The sequence below is a fragment of the Zalophus californianus genome, chromosome 17, assembly GCF_009762305.2.
Source record: "Zalophus californianus isolate mZalCal1 chromosome 17, mZalCal1.pri.v2, whole genome shotgun sequence".
In the NCBI taxonomy this organism is placed as follows: Eukaryota; Metazoa; Chordata; class Mammalia; order Carnivora; family Otariidae; genus Zalophus; species Zalophus californianus.
In genome coordinates, this window is record NC_045611.1 from 54,776,194 (window position 1) to 54,794,227 (window position 18,034).

The 18,034-nt window shown below is 42.6% G+C and overlaps 2 protein-coding genes across 2 annotated transcripts in view; both read left to right on the plus strand.

Moving 5' to 3' along the window:
* Window positions 1-4,098, plus strand: part of ZNF613 (zinc finger protein 613) — a 71,316-nt gene extending 67,218 nt beyond the window's left edge. The window contains exon 7 of the mRNA XM_035725244.1: window positions 3,978-4,098. The gene's annotated coding sequence lies outside the window, so the exon portion shown is untranslated. The remainder of the gene's footprint in view (window positions 1-3,977) is intronic.
* Window positions 4,025-18,034, plus strand: part of LOC113935806 (zinc finger protein 432-like) — a 38,960-nt gene continuing 24,950 nt past the window's right edge. The window contains 4 exon segments of the mRNA XM_035725258.1: window positions 4,025-4,162; window positions 8,894-9,036; window positions 10,210-10,305; window positions 14,402-16,084. Of these exon segments, the coding sequence (XP_035581151.1) occupies window positions 4,155-4,162; window positions 8,894-9,036; window positions 10,210-10,305; window positions 14,402-16,084 (1,930 nt within the window). The 5' untranslated portion in view covers window positions 4,025-4,154.

Here is an 18,034-nt window from a genome sequence, read left to right on the forward strand (position 1 = left end):
CACACTGGCATATTATGCAGCCATAAAAAAGAATGAAATCTTGCCATCTGGAGCTAGTGTATTATGCTAAGCAAAATAACTCAGAAGGATAACTACCATATGATTTCACTCGTGGAATTTAGGAAACAAAACATGGATTGGGGGCAGAGAGGCAAACTGACTCTTAACTAAAGAGAACAAACTGATGGTTACTGGAGGGGAGGTGGGGGGCCCTCGGTGGGTTTATAAATAGATGATAGGTATTAAGGAATGCATTTGTTATGATGAGCACTGGGTGTTGTAAGTGATGAATCACTAAATTCGACATCTGAAACTAATATACTGTATGTTAACTAACTGGAATTTAAATAAAAACTTGGAAAGAAAAAAGATGTATAAATAATCCAGGATACAAATACTTTTTAAAAAATGCCCATGTCTTACCACCCCACGATGATTATACATTCCTTGATAGTTTTGCACTAACTTCAGTAGCCATTAGCTACAAAATGTAAATTAAAATTAAATTAAAAATGCATTTCATCAGTATCAAGGGTTCACATTTCAAAAGTTCAATATTTTTTTGTGGCTAGTGACTACCATTTTGGACAGTACCGATTAGAACATTTCGTTGTCACAGAACAGTCTATTGCATGGTGCTGCTTTATAGGGTCACATATCCTTTGTGCTATAGAAAAATATATATATTGCCTTGGAAGGTGAATGGACTCTAAAGAAAAAGTTCTATCATTGCAAAGAATGAGCAATTGTAAGGCAGTTCTAAAAGAATGGAAGTGTTCAAAAAATGTTTTGTGTAGATGTGCATTAGAATAAATGTCTGCCTACAAAAGGAGGAGAGCCGAAGAGCAATGGGATGCCCCAGGTAAGTCAAATAAAAGGCATGAGAACCTTGGTCTAAGATGGAAGAAACCTGGAATATGAAAGGAGGGAAGATCCCTCTTGGGTGAACTGGAGAACCCTTACATTGTTCGCAACCCTGTCGCCTCTGAAAGTTGCCGTAATTTCATGGTTCCCATGTCCTCTGTGACCTGCTTAATTGCACATGTGATCTTCCTTTTCTAGTCCTCCTCCTTCTTAGGGCTGTGGCCCTTGTCCTCTCTCCTCTACCCAGAGTCTTTCTCTTGATCCAATAAAGGTATCTTGCTAAAAAACCTTGAATCCTGATTAGAGAAGAAGAAATGGACATTTGCTCTGCAGTAACTGTCTTACCTTTCCACCACAAACCTCTGGATTATCAGGGAAATTCGATCCAACATATATTTGTAAGCACCTAAATTTGGTTGTCTCAACGCTTGAGATTTGATTCTGTAATGCAGTCATGAGATAATTCAGAACAGGAAAATTTTCATGATTGATTTGTATTTTGTATTTGATGTGTGGAGGCTCACCTTGCCGGCCTTATGAAAACGAGACAGAGACTTAGTATCAGGCAGGAGGCTGGGCCAGCATAGTAATGAGGAAGAACTGACTTCGTCCTTTGACCTGTGGTTTACATGACTGTATCAGGTGCGTTCTGAAAATGATGATGGCCTACGGGGCTGAACATCGTGGGGGCGAGCAGGTTAACCCGGCATCTGTGCCACAGCCTGTGTTCTCGAGATCTTTGAGCTCAGTACCGGGGTTGGGGGCGTGGGGAGAATATGAGCTGGAGCCGGGCTAGAAATGGGTAGTAGGCCCGCAAACGGCTGGCAAAGACGGCTCGGTGATGCAGACGCACAGGCCTGGTAAATCAGTTCTTTGTGGTCATTTTATTTTCCACATGGGAATATTCACAAGATTTCCAGTTGCAATATCCAAAACACTGGAAACGGCCGAAAGGCAATTATGCTGTGTGAAAGAAGCCAGAAAAAAAGAGTACACACACGACTCATTTGACGACTACGTCTTTAGCGACAAGCGGCTGAGCAGGACGGGTAAGTGGCATGGCTGGGATGAGGCTGGCCACAGGCTCAACGTCCGTGCCTTCAGCTTTCTTTGCGACCCTCCAACACCCCTCACGTCTCACTTTTCCAAACCGTGGTCTCCCGAAGGACGCACCCTTGCCCAGCTGCCAGGCGGCTCCGGCTCCGCCGCCCGGACACCGAACTCCGTCCGGGCCAACGCGCACCCGCCCCGGGCGCAACCCTCCCCGGCCACTGCGCGCCGCCTGCTTTCTTGTCAAGCCCGCGTAAATTTTGACACGGCTTCTGAGCCTTTTCTCAATGAGAATCGAGACTGCGGAGCCCGGAGGTTATTTTATTTCCCACCGAGCCGAGACGTCACGGCCGTTAAGAGCCGCGGCCCTTAGATGGGGAAGGGCTCCGGCCTTTGAAAACCTGGCGCCGTTCCCCGCCCCCTACGACGAGGAGCCCTGCCCCTTCAAAGATGACCCCCATGTCATGTCTGCCTTGCGTGAACTCGAGCCTCGGAACACCTCTCCCTTTTCCCGTAAGAGCTGAGGGGCCAGGAAGCGCGAGGGTTTCGGCGGCGTTCACCGTCCTGTCACCGCCCAAACGCAGCCGCCGTGCCTTCAGTACGTCAGGTGTGCAAAGATGGCGGCCTCCAGGGCGTCGGGGCGATGGCCGCGCGGACCTATGACCTCATAAGGAAGCGCCGGAAACCCGTATTCCGTTCTCCATAGAAACGCGCCAGAAACGCCGCGGACCCTCGTCAGGTGTTCCCGGGAGAAGAGTCTGGGTGAGGGGACTAGAGCGAAGGAAGTTTAGGGAAGTAAGTTGGGCCCTGAAGAGGTCGCTGCAGGCTCAGGAGAGACTCAGTTCCGCGTGTGGGTCGGTCCGTAGAGAAGGGTTGGGGAGGAGAGGGGCGGCCTAACGGTCTCTGGGTCAGTTGTTGGTCCCTTGAGTCTGTGAAGGTAGCGCGGGGGCGGGTGTGTTTTTGGGAGGTGAGCACGGAGGACTCTGTACTGTATGTAATCGAGATGTCTTTGGGGTCAATCCCGGGGGGTTCCGGTGGTCAGTGATGGCAGGTCTGAGCAGATGAACTACCGAGAGTCCTGAAGTCAGGGCTTAGAGTCTTCGCGGGTCACTCTCCTTGTAGGTGATTGACAACTGGCGGGGTGGTGTTTGTTAATGAAGGTGGCGTTTGGCGCGGGTTCTGGGATAAGTCCTCGATCAGTGATCGAGGAACTATTAAGGGAGGCCAGTGTACGTGTGTCGCTGGTCCGGGTTTGGTATTGCCTGTCGTTTGTGCGGGGTTGTGTGACAACAGGCTTGGAGGTTCAGGAACACTGGCTGGTTTGTGCGTCGGGCTCAGGCTCGCTCCTGGAACAGAGTTGTTGAGTGTTAACATTCCTCAGAAGCTTCAGGCCCAAATCCCTCCTCCATATAATTTTCTAATTTCTTTTGGCGCCCCACCTCATCCCATCCCTTTGAACCTGCAGAAATGAAAGCTTTGAGGGAGAGGAACGGTTCAGATTTAAAATCAGTCTTTTATTTAAAATTCTGTGTTTATCCTTCTGTAATTTTTGTGTATTCTTTTGGATATTTCCTTTCAGGTTACATATGTATGTAAAGGCTGCTATTTTCCCAGTATTAATATTTTTGAGGTGTTTTAAATTTAAGAAAAAAAAATTTTTGAGGTGTTTTTAAAAATTTGTATCTATTGCTCATATTCCTTCCCTTTATTTCGGTGTGCTCATTGTTCCTCCTATTGAAATGTAGGTAGATAGGGTGTGTAAAGATTTTTAAAGAGTTAGAGCAAGATAGTTTAAAGGAAAAATTCACTGTTGCTCACTGTCCATATGGCCTCATTTCTAAAATTGATCTGAAAATTACCTGCCACTGAGGCATAGTTCTGTTCTGATTCTCCTTTGCCACTTTCCCCTTGCTTGTTATTTCTACACATTCAGAGTCTTATGCCTAAGGCATGATTTCTGGGGAACCGAATAAAGAGACAGAAATACTGGGACTTTGTGTTAAGATGAGTGCATAGCAAGAGAGAATGTAACACTGAAAGTAATTTTGTTCTTTGGCCCACAGGTCCTGACAAGAGACAAGAAATGAAGAAAAAGGAGGTCCCAGGACCTAGATAGTGTCATCTCTGGGCCACTTTTGACTGGTGACTAGATTTCTAACTAGAAATTTAGAGCATATCCAGAAGAGACAAAGACAATATCCCAGTTGCTGGCCATTTCTCAGAACAGAAGAAAATGATCAATGCCCAGGTGATTTTTGTCTTGTTTTATTCTTTCCTTTGTTCCCTAATGGATGTGTAGAGGCTTGTAAAAATCAGTTCAGTATCTAGAGAGAAAGAAAGTTCGAATCTAACTCCAACATCGTCACAAAGTAGAATCAAGAATATAGGGTTCAGGGGAGCCTGGGTGGCTCTGTCGGTTAAATGTCCGGCTCTTGATTGCAGCTCAGGTTTTGATCTGAGGGTCATGAGTTCAAGCCCTGCACTGGGCTCCACGCGTGGAGCCTACTTAAAAAAAAAAAAAGGAATGTAGTGTTCATATGATTCCTTAGTAAATGACTGTTGGAATATCATATGTAACTGAAGGATCCTCTGGCTTACATTAGCTGTCACACTGCCTCTAATATGTGTGACAACCAACATAAGAGAATCATGTTATGTGATATGCAGGGACCATGAGGAGAAAGCAGAAAGATTCCTCTGGCACTGAGGACTCAAGAAAAATTTTATATTCTTCTCAGAGGTGATGGGGTGGACAGTGTTGTGAGCAGTAGCCTTCTAATAAAAGCTGCAGCAGACTTCCTACTGCTGTTTATTACAGAGTTCCTCAGAGTCTCCTGTGGGAATAGACCAAGGAAACTCAGTGAACACAATTTTTGCAGGAGAGGCTTCACAAACAGGTGGCTGAACTGGCATTGCATTACAGATTTGGCATTAGATGGTTGCAAGAAATTTTGTCTGGTAAGAGCTTGAGTTCATAAGGTTCCAGAGTGTTTGCTGTATAACCTCGTGTTATCTCAGAAAATGCAGAATCCCTTCTATTTTAAGATCTAATTTTTACCTACTCTTCCTTGATTGCTTTTGGTTCCTGTAATTATACAAATGACTCATGAGTACCTTTTTTAAAAAAAGATTTATTTATTTACTTACTTACTTTAGAGAAGGAAAAAACACGAGTTGGGGGAGGGCAGAGGGAGAGGGAGAATCCCAAGCAGATAGCCTCTGAGCCTGGAGCCAATACAGGGTTCGATCCCACCACCCTGAGATCACGGCCTGAGCCAAAATCAAGAGTTGGACGCCCAAGCAACTGAGCCACCCAGGAGCCCCTCATGAATACCTTTTTTTTTTTTTTCTCATGAGTACCTTTCAAAGGAAAAAAAATCCTCATGATGGTGTACACATGGGCAAAAAAGTAAATTCCCTCTTCATGTCCCCTTTCCTCATTCCCTCGTACCACTTTAGCAGATGCTTGGTGTCTTCTTGCTGTCAGTGAACCTGTGTGTGCATCTGTATACGTGTGCCCATTTACAAATGTATTTGGACTTATGTATATTTGTGTTTGTAAACACACCTATCATGACATTTTGTGTATCAATGGAATCATACTCCAAAGGACATAATCTGTTGTCTTAAGATGGCATAATTCAAGCATCTAAAGGAATAATAACTGCAAATGATTGGTGACTATTAACTCTACAAAATTCCATTTGTCTGTAATCGTACTCAACAAAATGAGTTAAACTACGTTAAGCATTTAGTGAGTGCCTCCTAAGTGATATGTGGATCACCCATGCCTGAAATCTTTGCCAGTGCTAATAATAAGACATTATCAGATTGTTAAATTTTCTTTCTTTTTTTTAAAAAAAGATTTTATTTACTTATTTGAGAAAGAGAGAAGGAGCGTGAGAGGGAGAAGTAGACTCTCTGCCGAACAGAGAGCCCAATATGGGGCTTGATCCTGGGACCCTGAGATCATGACCTGAGCTGAAGGCAGACACTTAACTGAATGAGCCACTCAGGTGCCCTGAGATTGCATAATTTTCAACACTCCGAATGGTCCAATAGTCTTTTGCCTTATTTGGAGATTGGAATCCTTATTTATTTGTTGGCCAGTTGGATTTTTTCTCTTTTGAAATGCCTTTTACATAAAGAGAAGCATTTTTTTCTTACTGATTAATGAGAGTTGTTTATATCCACTATATATTGGTTCTTTATTTTGTTTATAAAAAAAAATACCTCCCAGCTTGTTACTTTTCGCTTTGTCCAGGGTATCTTTTTCAACACAAATGTTTTAATTTTTTCCTCTCACAAATTTTATTACTTATTTTCTCCTGTGGATTTTGGCTTGTGACACAAACATCACAGGTTCCTTTGTTTTACGGTTGACTTTAAACAGGAAAAAGTTATTTTCGAGTGTGAAATTAGGTAGGATCCTAAGTTTTCATTTTTCTAAATGGATCTCCATCTCACATAAAATAATCAGAATGTGATAAAATCAACAGTGTTAAGAATTTGCAGCCTCTACCAAGTCTGTTCTCTTCTCTATGTGATCTCTGCAATGTTGAGGGATAGATTATCCCATCAATTTTTCCCTGATAAGGCGGTTCCATTGACAAGCAGGTCTCAGTTCATTCCCTGGTGGCATTTGGGCATAAGCTATATGACCACAGGACAGTACACCGAAGACGTTCCACACTCCTGAACTGCTTTTATTCACAGAACTTCTGACACCAAATGCGTATATTTTCCTCACACCTACTAATTTTGCAACTCTGTGGACACCAGCTGGGTGTCCTACAATTCAACTTAATTCTGACACTCACTACCTGGAGTTAGCATCAGATCCCACAGGCCAAGGGCTTGGTTCCGTGAGACTGCCCCCACTTTAGGTGCCAGCCAAAAGTCTCAGGTTGTCACCTATATTTGGGGTGACAAGCTGTAAATTTGAGGGTTCCCACAACCCCCCTTTCAGGTTTGGTAATATGTAGAACAATTCACAGAACTCAGGAAAGCACTTTCCGTACATATACTGATTTACCATAAAGGCTACTACTCAGGAATAGCCAAATGGAAGAGATGCACAGAGCCAGGTATGGGAGAAGGGGTGAGGAGGTCCTCCCTCAGAGAACCACCCTGCCAGCACCTCAGTGTGTTCACCAACCTGGAAGCTCTCCAAATCTGTTGTTTAGGGGGTTTATGATGGTTTTCTTATATAGGCACAATTGATTAAATCACTGGCCGTTGGTGATTGAATTCAACCTCCAGTCCCTCTTCCTTCCCTGGATGTTGGGAGTCTTTCAGGTCTCCTATCCTGAAGCTATTATGCAGGGGCCCCCAGCCATTAGTCATCATGTTAGGATGCAGAAGACACTCATCACTCCAGAGATCCCAACAGATTTAGAAACTGTGCCAGGAACCAGGGAAAGACCAAATATATATTTATCACAACATTTTCCTGGCTTCTATTGTTTTTATTTCACTAAATTTTGTCTTTCTTTAGATGGTAATGAGTCTTCTCTTTCTGGTTGTTTTCATAATCTGACTTTTGCAACTGGTGTTCTGTAGTTTCAGTCTGATGAGTCTAGATACGGATTTCCTGCTTGGTTTTGCTTGCTTACTAAGTCTGTGTTGTAGGATGTTTAGTCGGTTCTGAACTTTTCTCAGTCCTGAGATCTTCCCATTGCTTCTCTGATTCTCTATAATTGCTTCCAAAAACTGTGTATAGACCTCACTCTCTCCTCATTCTCTATTAACTCTACTTTATATTTTCTATCTCTTTGTGTGTCTGCTTCACTTTTTGGATATTTTTTAAAATTAGTATTCCAGTTCACTAATTATCTCTTAAGTGTATCTATGATGTTAAACTTTTATGAAAGAATAAGAAACATACATTGGTCTCTGCCCCTAGTTTCTGACACAAGCCTCCTAAAATCCTTGTAATTCCCTAAGTGAAAAGAGTACTAGAGGCATCTTTTGTTCTAATATTTGGTCTTGGATGTCATCTGCGACAGTTCCTAAATCCTTTGGAATTTCCTGAGTGATAGAAGCATCTCTTGTTCTAAAGGCATGACTCTGGGTGTTTCCTGGGGGGGGGGGGGTTGGTCACCAGAAAGACCAACCCATGATCAAAAGTGTGGGATTTTCAGCTGTATCCCCATTATCCAGAGAGGGGAGAGGGGCTGGAAATGGAGTTCATGACTAGCCATACCTGTGATGTAGCCTCCATAAAATTCCAAAGGTGTGTGGTTTGGAGCGCTCCCCGTTTGGTGGACATGGGTGCTGCATGACACGCCCCTCCCCTCGTGCCTCGCCGTGTGTCCCTTTGATCTGGATGAAATCTGTGTCCTTGATCATATCCTCTTATAATAAAATAGTACGCAGTAAGTAAACTGAGTTCTCTGAGCCGTTCAAGCAAATTAAACCCAGGGAGGGGGTCATTGGAACCTCCAGTCTATAGCCGGTTAGTCAGAAGCACAGGTGACAACATGGACTTGGATTGGTATCTGAAGTGGGGGCAGGGGCCCTCTTGTGGGACTGACCCCTTAACCCATGAAGTGTGACACTATTTCCAGGTAGCTTGTGTCAGAATTGAGTTGAATTGTAGGCCACCCAGCTGGTGTCAGAGAATTGCTTAAAAACATCCAAACCACCACATATACATCAGAATTGGTCTCAGCATTGTAGTTACTATTAGCAGAAAAACTTCCTTTATATTCCTTATGAATCAATGAAAGAAACACTTGGGGCACCTGGGTGGCTCAGTCGTTAAGTGACTGCCTTCCGCTCAGGTCATGATCCCAGGGTCCTGGGATTTGGCCCCGCATCAGGCTCTCTGCTCAGCGGGAAGCCTGCTTCTCCCTCTCCCACTCCCCCTGCTTGTGTTCCCTCTCTCACTGTGTCTCTCTCTGTCAAAAAATGAATAAAATCTTTAAAAAAGAAAGAAAGAAAGAAAGAAAAAGAAAGAAACACTCACATGAAACAGGACCATGCTGTTACAGGAATCGCTGACACTGGAGGACGTGGCCGTGGACTTCACCTGGGAGGAATGGCAGCTCCTGGCCCCCGCCCAGAAGGACCTGTACCGGGACGTGATGTTGGAAAACTACAGCAACCTGGTGTCAGTGGGTGAGGACAGCTCCTCTGTGTCACTCAGAGGGTGCCCAGTCAGTGGCCTTTCCTTTCTCAGCTGCTTACACTTCAGAGTCACTGCATTGCTCTGTACGGCAGATTCTCAGTGCCTCCTTGAGCACATGATAAAAGGGTCTGATGTACTACGAGCTGCTCTTACTACCAACACAAATGGTGCCAAACATGGGGGGTTTTTCTACACCAACAACCAGTTCTCCAACTCTCCAGGTACCAGCTAGGTGTCCTGCCATTCATTTCAGTTCTGCCACGACCCAGAGTTAGCATCACACTCCACAGGTTTAAGGGCTCAGTTCCACAGGACTCCCCTCACTTCAGATGCCAATTGCCAGTACTGGATACCCACTACCCAGGGTACCCATGCTTCAGTCCAGCTGTAAATTGGGCATTCCTGCAACCCCCTTCAGGTCCGGCAAGTTGCTGGAAACAGCTCACAGAGCTGCGGAAAGCACTTTACTTAAGATTACCATTTTATTATAAAGGATAAAACTCGGGAACAGCCGAAAAAGAAAGAGATGTATAAGGCATGGTATGGAGGGAGGGGTGTGGACTTTCCATGACCTCTCTAGGTATGCCGCCCTCCCAGCCCTTCAGGTGTGTTCACCAACCTGGAAACTCTCCCAACCTGGCAGTTTAGGACTTTTTATGGAGGTTTCATTATGTAGGCATGATTGCTTAAATCATGATTAACTCAAGTCTCCAGTGGCAGGAGCAGGGGATTGGAGCTGAAGGTTCCAACCTTCTCATCCCACCAGGGTCTTTCGGCAAACAGCCCCCATGCTAAAACTCTATAGGGGCCCCTCCCACCAGTCATTAGTTCACAAAAAGACTCATCACTCTAGAGAGTCCAGGGGTGTTAGAAGTTCTTGTGTCAGGAACTGGAACTTAGACCAAATACTCTAACGGAAGATGCTCCTATCATGGCTGTCACTTAGGAAATTACAAGGGCCTTAGGAGCTCTGTGCCAGGAATGGGGTACAAAGACCAAATATGTATATTATATCACGGTATCACGTATGCCTCTCCTGAGAGAGAAGCCTCAACTTTGCAGATGTGAAAACTGTCTCAGTCCCTCAAATGTAGCATTCTCCCATCTTGACAGACCCCAGCCTGATTTGGTGAGTCTAAGTGTTCTGTCTTTTCCACGAGTAGGGTATCAAGCCAGCAAACCAGATGCACTCTCCAAGCTGGAACGAGGGGAGGAACCGTGCACGAAACAGGAGGAAGTCCCCAGTGGAACCCGGCCAGGTGAGTGAGAACCTGCCAGCCGGGTAACTGTGGAAGTCACCCTCGGTCAGCGAGAGAAGGCTAGCAGGGTGTCTGAGGACAGAAGCGGTGCTCTGGGTATCTCTCTCCCATAGCAGAACTTTTCCTTTAGGTCTTTAGAGGGAAGTGGAACTCTTTTTTCTCTTCTGATGTCTGATCCTTGCTTTTTTCATTTTACATCTTGATTTTTGTTGGTTTGCCTAGTTTTCTTCCACTGATTCCATTAGCTTACCCTTTCTTTGTACCCTGTCACAGTGTGTGTCCCTGTTCCTTCTGCCTCCCTGGCTATGAAATCCACACCCCACACCCCCTGTGCCTTACTCCAAAGAGAGACGTGTGCATTCACACTGTTTCTGACTACTGTACCTTCCTGCCCGGCTCCTTGGGAAATGCCAGTTTCCCTCCTGATGGCCAACCCCACTCTGTATGTTGCGCCATCACAATAACCTGGTTTCTTACGGGGCATCAGTCCGCTTTCTAGGTTTTCCGTCCACTCGAGGTTCTTCAGTTCTTTCCCATTTTCTCTGCTGAATTCCTAATACTTGAGGTTTTTCTTCTGGCTCATGAATTAAGCTTTCTGTTGTCTAGAAGAGACTCCAAATTGGTATCTCCCTACATACTATATAGCATTGTAGATATTTTACCTGCCTAAGATTTCTGAGTCCCTGCATGAGGAATAGGAATCCTCTTGCCTCCACAAAAAATCCCCTTCCGTCTCATTTGAATGTTAGATTCTCCTTTAGTACTGCGCTCCTTACCCAGTCCACACTGCTGTTAGCTATGGCATTCTTGTCTTAAAGGTCTCTGCTGTTTCTGTTGACTGTTTCACTAGAAAAGATGGTTTTACATCCTACATCAGTTCTAGCCAAAATCAGCTTATGCCTGCCTTGATGGCTTCCTTTGTATGGTTGATATTTCTGATTTTCCTTTGGTTCATCCAAGGTCTTCCCATTGTATTCATTTGTCGAAATCATTTATTTTCCCCATTTTTTAAAAGCGGCCTTGAGATAATTCACATAACCTACAATTTGCCAACTTAACACATACAATTTAGTGCTTTGTAGTACATTGACAGGGTTATGTAACCATGCCCATAAGCAATTTTGGAAGATTTTCATCACTTTAAAAAGAAACATTTCCAGGGCGCCTGGCTGGCTCATTCAGTAGAGCATGTGACTCTTGATCTGGGGGTTGTAGAAATTACTTAAAAATAAAATCTTTTAAAAAATAAAATAAAATAAAAAATAAAAAGAAACGTTTCTTCCCAGGCCCCCAGCTCTGGGCAGCCACTGATCGACTTTCTACCTCTAGAAATTTGACTGTTCTGGATATTTTATATAATCATGAAATATTTGGTCTTTTGTGTCTGGCTTCTTGCATTTAGCCTAAAGTTTCTGAAGTTCTTCCATGCTTTGACATGCATCAGTACTTCATTCCTTTTTATTGCCAAATAATACTCCCACTGTACAGATATACCACATTTTATTTATTCATTTATCTGTTGATGGACATTGGGTTTTTCCACTTTTTGGCTTTTATGAATTATGCTATGAACATTCATTTTTCTTAGGTATATACCAAGGAGTAGAATTCTTGGGTCATATGGGACCCCCAGGAAGGGTCCAGACATGGTGCTTCCAACCTCATGGCCAGCAAGCATTACCTCCTCCCAGCCATGGTGTGTGACAATATGCGAAGAGTATTGCCAACCAGGGGAGCTCACTTGAGCCTTTGGTGTCCAATGTTTTTACTGGGGCTCAATCACACATTGCCCACATGGCTGAACTTTAGTTTTTAGCCCCACCAGAAATCAGGCTAATTCCTATAGTCTCCAGTTCCTCTGAGGGTCCAGAGGTTGGAACTGATATGGCATGGCCCAAAGTCTCCTTCATAAATCACATTGTTAGGATATCCAGTGGCCAAAGCCCCCAGGCAAACAAAGGCACTCCTATCAGGTAGGACATTCTGAGGGCCTAGAGATCACTCTCCTAGAGCCAGTGGCAAGGGCCAGACCTCTCTTTGGGTGAAGTTAAATCTTAACTGAAGGTAACTATGAAAATGAACAATAAAGGGATTTACTTAGAAATAAAGAGGAAGTAGAGCTTATGGTTGTGCAATCAGAATTGAATGACAGCATGATATATACAAAGGACATCTGCATTTTGAATTAGGAAGATGCCACCATGAATTAGGAATGAAGGCATGAAATAGGAAAGTGCAAGGCATGGTGTTGACTATTCAGAATGGCTTGGAGTTGGCTGGATGAAGGCAGTATTAGAAGGTGTCTACAAGAGAAGCACTGGAGTGGACACATGGATAAATGGGAGTATTCATGATGATGTGCACTTTTATTGCCAGGATGACTGGATTTGATAGGCGAGTAATTGAGGTAGCATGGTGGAGGGTTGTGCTTGGTTTTGTATTTTTTGTAGCTCTAGGTTGTATGACCTTTCACTTGGACAGTGGTAGTAGAGTAACAATAAGGAACAGCTAGATGTTCTAAGAAAAATGGAAGGCAAAGCTGACACACCTTGGTTGTAGAGAAGGAGGTTGGTTCTTTAGTACAACCAAGACACAAAGGTAGAACTACTGAAATAGATGCTGCTGGTAGCAAGTGAGGGAACAGTGCATCACAGATGCTGAAATGGGAAAAGCTTGGGTATGATTTCTCTACTGAATGCAGAATGTGATCAACATGACAGTTTCTATATCCTGTGCAGGAGCGTATTAGCTTCTGAAGATGGCTATGTGGTATACTGGCCAGCTGCAAAATTTCCTACCAATCATGGTCAGCCTATTCAGTATGAATGGAATGGATGATAAAATGACACAGCTGGACTAAGGTTGGAGTGTTGGCCACTAAATCCGATTGATGTTTGTGGAAAGTTAGTCTAATGGTGGTCTACAGAAAGGCAAATTTAAGAACAGGATTACTATGCAAGAGTCTGTCTCAGCTCACTTTAAATTCTGAAGACCTTACTTTCTTACTTTGTAACAAATGCATTTATTCTAGACACCTCAGTTTGCATAGTTCCCCAATGTCTCTAGTCAGATTTTGGGTTCTCTAAGTGAACTTAAAGAATCCCCAGCCTAAATGTTGAAATGTCTAAAACCTTCTTCTGTACCTTCACCATCTTCCGTTCCCTGTGTCCTCCCAACATTACACACAGTCTTCTTTTCTTGGTAACAGGTATATATTATTTCAACATTGCTATCTCCAACCAGACCTGGGTGTCTGTACTACATTATCTAACAATTCTCTCAAAGTTTATGTTCTGCAACACAGACTTTTTCCTACACATTCTGGATTTCAGTAATATTCCTCATCTCCATTTGACATGCCTCTACCTGCCCAGTGGCTCAAGCCACATAGTTAGCAGGGAGATCCTTGATTCCTCACTGTCATTAGCCACTCTCCATTGAGCTCATCATTTAACTGTCTTTTCTTTGTGCAGATGTCCTGATTCCCTCCACTCTCCAGTCTCCATTCCTCTTTCAGTCACATTTCACAATATCCAACTCCCTTCTTTTTTCTTTTCTTCGTCATTTGGTTTCCCCTAACTAGATTTACGATCAGTGAAAGTGAGGCCTATTTTATATATTCCAAACACCAGCACAGTGCCTTGTACACAGGAGCCATTCACTAAACAGTTTGGAGTGAACAGATGCAACCCTCATAGTTCTGGATAGTTCTATATAAAACCTTTATGATCTGGTGTCTTTCCAAGTTCTGTGGAATGGTGTTCTTCCAACCCTGTCGTTTGCTGCCAACAATGACTTGCTTGTGTTTTACTATTTCTGCATATTTTGAGTTCCTAGTTAGAGAGCAGCAAATCTACATACATTGTCAACTGTGTAACCTTATTTATACTTACTGCTTTTTCATTTTGGTTTGTTTACATTACTGTGTTTTTACCAATGTATAAGAGATAAGGAACACTTATATATGGCATTTCTTTTATACTGTTATCATAGGGTTGTCACTAAAATGCCATTTTTTTAAGGAACACTAAAGAATTTTTTAAAGTTTTATTCAAAACAAGATTATGAAAGGATTCATTGTTCTCTTCTTTTCTAGAACCTAGCAAAGTTGATAATCACCTGCAAGGTCACTGGGAAAATCCAAGAATGCTGAAAGGTATGGAACAAAACCACAAACACAATGCATTTGGAAATATTCCTCAAAGCAAAAGTCATTTTCCTTCCAGGCAAAATCATATGCTTGAGTTCTATATAAAAACTTTGAAATCAAATTTAAGTTTAGTCAACCAGAGCAAAAGCTATGAAATTAAAAACTCTACTAAATTCAATGGAGATGAGAAATTATTTCTGCATGATAAGCAGGAAGATTTTAATTCTGCTATTAAACTCCCTATAAGTGCAAAACCTATTAGCAATAAGTCACAAGTCGTTAAGTATCAGAGAACTCGTGAAATAGAGAAACCCCATGTATGCAGTGAATGTGGAAAAGCCTTCATTAAGAAGTCCCAGCTCACAGATCACCACAGAGTTCATACAGGAGAGAAACCTTATGGATGCAATATTTGTGCGAAAGTATTCTCCAGAAAGTCCAGGCTCAACGAACATGAGAGAATTCATAAAAGAGAGAAATCCTTTCTATGCAATGATTGTGGAAAAGTCTTCACCATGAAGAGCCGTCTAATTGAACACCAGCGAACTCACACTGGAGAGAAACCATATGTATGCAGTGAATGTGGAAAAGGTTTCCCAGGGAAGCGTAATCTCATTGTACATCAGCGAAATCATACTGGAGAGAAATGCTATGTATGCAGTGAATGTGGAAAGGGCTTCACTGGGAAGAGCATGCTCATCATACACCAGCGAACTCATACAGGAGAGAAACCCTACATCTGCAGTGAATGTGGGAAAGGCTTCACCACGAAGCACTATGTCATCATACATCAACGAAATCACACAGGAGAAAAACCCTATATATGCAATGAATGTGGGAAAGGTTTCACGATGAAGAGTCGACTGATTGAACATCAGCGAACTCACACAGGTGAGAAACCCTATGTATGCGATGAATGTGGAAAAGGCTTTCCCAGGAAGAGTAATCTCATTGTACATCAGAGAAATCATACAGTAGAGAAATCCTATGTATGCAGTGAATGTGGAAAAGGTTTCACTGTGAAGAGCATGCTCATCATACACCAACGAACTCATACTGGAGAGAAACCCTACATCTGCAGTGAATGTGGGAAAGGCTTCCCCTTGAAGAGTCGACTGGTCGTACATCAACGAACACACACTGGAGAGAAACCTTACAGATGCAGTGAATGTGGGAAAGGTTTCATTGTGAATAGTGGACTGATGTTACATCAGCGAACTCACACTGGAGAGAAACCCTATATATGCAATAAATGTGGAAAAGGTTTTGCCTTTAAGAGCAATCTTGTGGTACATCAGCGAACTCATACTGGAGAGAAACCCTTTACATGCAGTGAATGTGGAAAAGGCTTCACCATGAAACGCTATCTCATTGTACATCAACAAATCCATACAGGGGAGAAATCGTACATATGCAGCGAATGTGGTAAAGGCTTTGCTATGGAAACTGAGCTCATTTTACATCAGCAAATTCATACTGGAGAGAAACCTTATGCATGCAATGAATGTGGTAAAGGCTTCACTGTGAAAAGCCGACTAATCGTTCATCAGCGAACTCATACAGGAGAGAAACCTTTTATATGCAGTGAATGTGGAAAAGGCTTCTCCTCAAAGAGAAATCTTATTGTACATCAGAGAACTCATAATGGAAACAAACCTCAATGACACAATGAATAGGGTCACACCCTCTGGAGGAAAATATGCTTTGTGCAACATCAGAGATTTCACACAGAATTGACTTCCTTTATTTGTACTGACTGGAAAATCCCATTTATTACCTACCAGGGAATTTATGCAGCAAACTATGTATACAGTTAATGGAGAAAGCCTTCAATACCAAGTCAGCACCCACTGTACATCAAATAATTCATAGACTAGAAAGACTCTATGGATTTATTAACTGGGGGCCACCTTTCTTTCATTTGTCAAGCCTTGTTAATACACACAAGAAATGTGTAAGTCAAGGTACATAAGCCTTTGCAGAGAATCTGAACCCATTACATACAAGTGAACTCATGCAGGGGACAAACCATGATAGTTCAATGAACTCATTAAACATCAGTGTGCTCCCAGCATCCCTGAGTATAGTCAGTATAGATTAATTAGCCTGTTGCTAGATTTTCACCCTTGGGGAATACTGAATTTGCATAGGAGTGAAGTTTAATGAATGAAGAGAATGTGCTAGTGCCTTCAGTGATCAATTACCTCACATTGTATGTCAAAACAGGAAAAAAAACTGATATATTCAATGCAGAAAAGTCCTGAGGAAACATTTCTAGGTAATTACATATCTGAAAAGTATATATTAAGATGAATCTTATGAATGGAGAGCGTAGGAAAGCCTCCTATGGGAATAAAGACCCTGTCTCATCAGTGATCATAATTGATCCTACCAGCGAGCTTACACACAGTAGCAACATGATGACTGTGCAGAAGCCTTTGCCTAGAAGTCACACCTTAATAGCTGTGTGATATTCATGTTAAAGGAAAATGGCAGTGAATATGAATTTTAGTGATACATTCTGCCTCATCATTTCTCATGAATTCATACAGACATAAAACTCATGAACACACTAAATGTAGAGTAACTAGCAAATTATCAGAAATTTTGAAGGAGGGCGCCTGGGTGGCTCAGTTGGTTAAGCGACTGCCTTCAGCTCAGGTCATGATCCTGGAGTCCCAGGATCGAGTCCTGCATCGGGCTCCCTGCTCAGCAGGGAGTCTGCTTCTCCCTCTGATCCTTGCCCCCTCATGCTCTCTTTCTTCTCTCAAATAAATAAACTCTTTATTTTTTTAAAGGTTTTTTATTTATTTATTTGACAGAGAGAGTGAGAGAGCACAAGCAGGGGGAGCAGTAGAAGGAGAGGGAGAAGCAGGCTTCCCGCCGAGCAAAAAACCCGATGCAGGGCTCAATCCCAGGACCCTGGGATCATGACCTGAGCTGAAGGCAGACGCTTAACCATCTGAGCCACCCAGGCACCCCATAAATAAAATCTTAAAAAAAATTTTTTTTGAAGGAAAGAAGCCTCATGAAAACGATGCATACCTGAGTTTTCCATCACAAGTCTATACTTCTACATCTGATGTCCATTTTGGGGCAGGATACCTTGAACCATATTCTCAGTGATGCCATTGTTTTAAAGTAGGCTATTCTCAACACTGATTAAATTTTAATGTACACAGTGCCGGGATGTTCTGTGCCCAACTTGTATCATATGATTACCTCTTGCATTTCTTGTGTTCTAAAGTCATCTCTTTCAGGCAAAAGAAAAAAAGAATATATTTATAAATGTAATTTAACATATTAGGGTGTATTTATTCAAGTTTGTAAGTAGTTTACAAAAACAACCTTATATATGATTTTTTCTAAGTTTTTTAAAATAATTTTAGACTCACAAAAATTATAAAGTACACAATGTTCCTGAGTACTGTACTCAGCTTTTTCAGTGACATTATCTTACATAACCATAATACATAATCAAAACCAATAAAATGACATTGGTACAATGCTGTTAAGTAAACTATAGACCTTATTTGGTTTTCACTAGTGTTTGCATGCATTAATTTATGTGAGGTTTTG